Raw genomic sequence first — 3,645 nt, forward strand, 5'->3', positions numbered from 1 at the left:
AAAATGTTTACCTATTTTCTTTAGAATAAGTGACAGTTGCTTTGATATTTTTATTATCCAATGCAATAAAAACATTCATGTGTTCCTGAAGAATCTAAATACTTTTTGGGGCAATTGCAAATGTATCTATAAGAAAATACCAAATATTGCAGCAATTACTCCATAGAATGAATTGGAATTTGTATTTTAAAGTTGTCTTCATTTCCTTCCACAGTGCTTTTCTACTGTCTACTGTAAATGAAATCGCAGTATCACCATGACGTTTGTGAACACATCGTGTCTAGTGGTGAACTGCTCTTGTTCCACTCACATGACTGGCTGGGAAACAACTATAAACCAGCTCTACACATACGTTTACCTGATTATATTCATCCCAGGCCTGCTGAGTAACACCCTGGCTCTTTGGGTGCTGTTTCGATTCATAAGGTCAGCATTTCATGGTTAATATAACGTCTAATGGTCATTATAGCATCTGCTGGAGAACCTTTATTATTATTATTAGACTTTTTTATATACTGGAAACAGCCCCTGTGCTGAAGACACACTGTATATTTCATGATCTTTTTGCACAGTTTGTTCATTATGTTGGTGTACATTATCGTTATTTCCTAGTCACTCTGTTCAGAGGTGGTGCAATAGCTTTTGAACATTTTGACAGATTTAAAACATAAGTTGACAGGCCTGCTGGTAATATAAAAAAAGTCACTACATAATTTCCTATTAAATCAGTAATATTTTGCCATTAACAAAATACCTGGTAACACTTTATTTCGATAGTCCACTTTAGACATTCTATTAACAGTAAGTAACTTTGCAACTACATGTCAACTAGCAGTTAGTAGAATATTAGTAGACTGTCTGCTTAATATATTCTAACACTTTCTTTGTCAACTTATTCTACTAACCCTAAACCTACCCTAACAGTCTACTCTGAGAGTTAGTAGACATGTAGTTGCAAATTAATGAGAATTAGTTGACATGTAGTTGACAAGTAGTTACAAAGTTACTTATAGTTAGTAGAATGTCTAAAGTGGACTATCGAAATAAAGTGTAACCAAATACATTAATTCAGTTAATTGTAATTGTTTTAGTATTGATCAATATTTCAGGAGAGTCTGGTTTTCTTAGAAGTATTTCATGAGGCTTGTTTAGAGTTGCAGGTTTCTTCTAATGCTACGGATTCTCTTCGATTCACAGCAAAAAGACCAAAGCCATCATCTTCATGATTAACCTGACCATAGCTGACCTGGCTCACGTGCTGTCGCTGCCGCTTCGAATTCACTACTACATCCAACAAGACTGGCCTTTCGGCAACATGTTATGTATGCTGTGTTTTTACCTGAAATACCTTAACATGTACGCTAGCATCGCATTTCTGGTCTGCATCAGTATTCAGCGCTGTGCTTTTCTCCTGCGGCCGTTCTGTGCCAGGAACTGGAAGTCACGCTATGACATCTGCATCAGTAGCGCAGTCTGGGTGGTGGTGGGGCTCTGCTGCTCGCCCTTCATTTTAATGAGGAGCAAATCAAATTCTGGAAATAACAGCACAACCTGCTTCAAAGACCTGCCCATGCGTAAGCTGGATGTACGCTCGGCCGTTTCCATGATGGTTGCTGCTGAAGTCTTGGGATTTCTCGGTCCGTTAATTATCATTGGTTTCTGTACTTACTTAATAGTGAACTCCTTGAGACAGAGGAACCAAAAGCAGCAGTCCACGGGTAGCACGATAAAGGCCTTGCGCATGGTTAGGGTGTGCACAGGGGTCTTCCTCTTCTGTTTCGTCCCCTACCACATCAACTTCCTGCTGTACCTGATGGTAACCCAAAGCATTATAACAAACTGTGCAGCGAGTCAGGCCATCCGACACTTCCACCCCATCTCTCTCTGCATAGCAAGCCTGAACTGCTGCCTCAACCCTCTCATCTACTACTTCCTGACCACAGAGTTCAAGCAGCAGCTGTCCCAGCATAGCAGCTCTGTGCTCAGGGGCCGTCTGATGAGCATGGAGAGCACATCTTCCTATAGGGAATGAGTCATGTGCATGCAATTCATCAACAGAGCATTATGATAAGGAACCATAAATGTGCCATAAACATTAAAGTCATGGAGTGTACAAATCTTGCCTTCAGACAGTGTACAAACTAAAGCCATTATTAGTCTCGCGTAGCCAGAGCTTCAGACTGACAGCAGAAGGTCTGGGAACCGTGGCCGCTTTGAATGGCAAGGCCCGCCCAAGAGGCCATATGATTGACAGATAAAGCAACCAATCAGGTTTCGTTTTGTGTCGCGTCATTTTTAGGGGCGTGGAAATGTCCCTACAATAACAGATAACAGGAGTGTGTACAACTCTTGGACGTATTTTAAAAATTCTATGCCGCGAACTTCAGTTGGCGTTCAGTTGATCCTGATAAGCGCTCATCGTCACAGTTGTAAACACGACGGCTTTCTTCTTTCGTGAGGGGGTTTGGCATCACGGCATCTTTGTTTCCAGAATTTTTTAACATCTCCCAGAATTCCTGTATAATTCAACCAATCCGATGACGACTTCGAAACTCCCGAAGTGTTTCTGATTTTGTGTGCCGTATGCATCAGACGTTCAGCCAATGGTGTGTGTGCATGACGTCTGAGGCTGAGGCTAATACATTATGTGCTATACATTGCTTGAACAAAAAGAGAGAAAATATAAAGCTTACAGTATAAACGGAAACGTTATGTCCAGCAAGTATTGTTTTGACCAAAACCACGGCCTTTCATGGCATAGTTGAAGTATTTGAAGTTTAACAATGACAGCCGTCAAAAACAGACTAATATAAATGGAAGAAAAAAATTAACTTTCGACTGACTGCATGACAGAGACATTTTTGTATAATGCAGACGCAGGATGAATGTCTCTCAGATGAGTGTCTCGCTCAACAGAACAAACTGATAGGAGTGAAAATGCAAAACTCAACTAAGCTTTAGCTGAACTGACTGGGCCAACTAAACACAAAGTCTAGAATAAGATTAAACACAAAAGGAAATCAACACAACTGCATAGTCACAGATCTGTGGACATCTGAGGCTGAGAAGGGACAAACCAAAACTTCCAAAAGCAACATTAAAATTGAGATTCCGTTTGCATGCCGTTTATGTGTAATTGTTGTTTACATTTGCTTTTGTATTATTGTATTGTACTCAAAACAAAGGAGATTAAATATGTTCAGTATGTTAATGTTTAGTAAATGAGATTAAGTATGTTTAATGATGCTCAGTTTAATACCTTTAATTGTAATATACACTTTAATAAAAAATCATTCAACAGCAAGAGGTTTCAATGTCTCTCCCTCATTTACACAAACAGGCAGCTATGGGATTGTTGTACGCATCTGTGTATTGAATTAATCTTTATTATTCAGTTCAATTTGCAATTTATATGGAAAAGGATAACAAGAACATTCACAAAACATTTCCATTTGTGCTCCATGAAAAAAGAAAAGAAAATAATGGTTTTGAATGACACGAGGGTGAGTAATTAGTTATTAGGAATTGTCATTTTGGAGTAAACTATCCATATCTCAGAGCTCCAAAATTACAAATATATTTAACCTAACATTTTACTTAAACAGCTGCAAACTTCAAACAGTACAGTGTGAGAATAACAATAAT

At 38.8% G+C, this 3,645-nt stretch overlaps 1 protein-coding gene across 1 annotated transcript in view; it reads left to right on the forward strand.

Moving 5' to 3' along the window:
- Positions 1 to 2,351, forward strand: part of p2ry10 (P2Y receptor family member 10) — a 3,228-nt gene extending 877 nt beyond the window's left edge. The window contains exons 2-3 of the mRNA XM_016486327.1: positions 215 to 426; positions 1,198 to 2,351. Of these exons, the coding sequence (XP_016341813.1) occupies positions 257 to 426; positions 1,198 to 2,032 (1,005 nt within the window). The 5' untranslated portion in view covers positions 215 to 256 and the 3' untranslated portion in view covers positions 2,033 to 2,351. The remainder of the gene's footprint in view (positions 1 to 214; positions 427 to 1,197) is intronic.
- Positions 2,352 to 3,645: the final 1,294 nt, after the last annotated feature.

This window comes from Sinocyclocheilus anshuiensis, unplaced genomic scaffold, assembly GCF_001515605.1.
Source record: "Sinocyclocheilus anshuiensis isolate Anshui unplaced genomic scaffold, SAMN03320099.WGS_v1.1 scaffold557, whole genome shotgun sequence".
NCBI lineage: Eukaryota > Metazoa > Chordata > Actinopteri > Cypriniformes > Cyprinidae > Sinocyclocheilus > Sinocyclocheilus anshuiensis.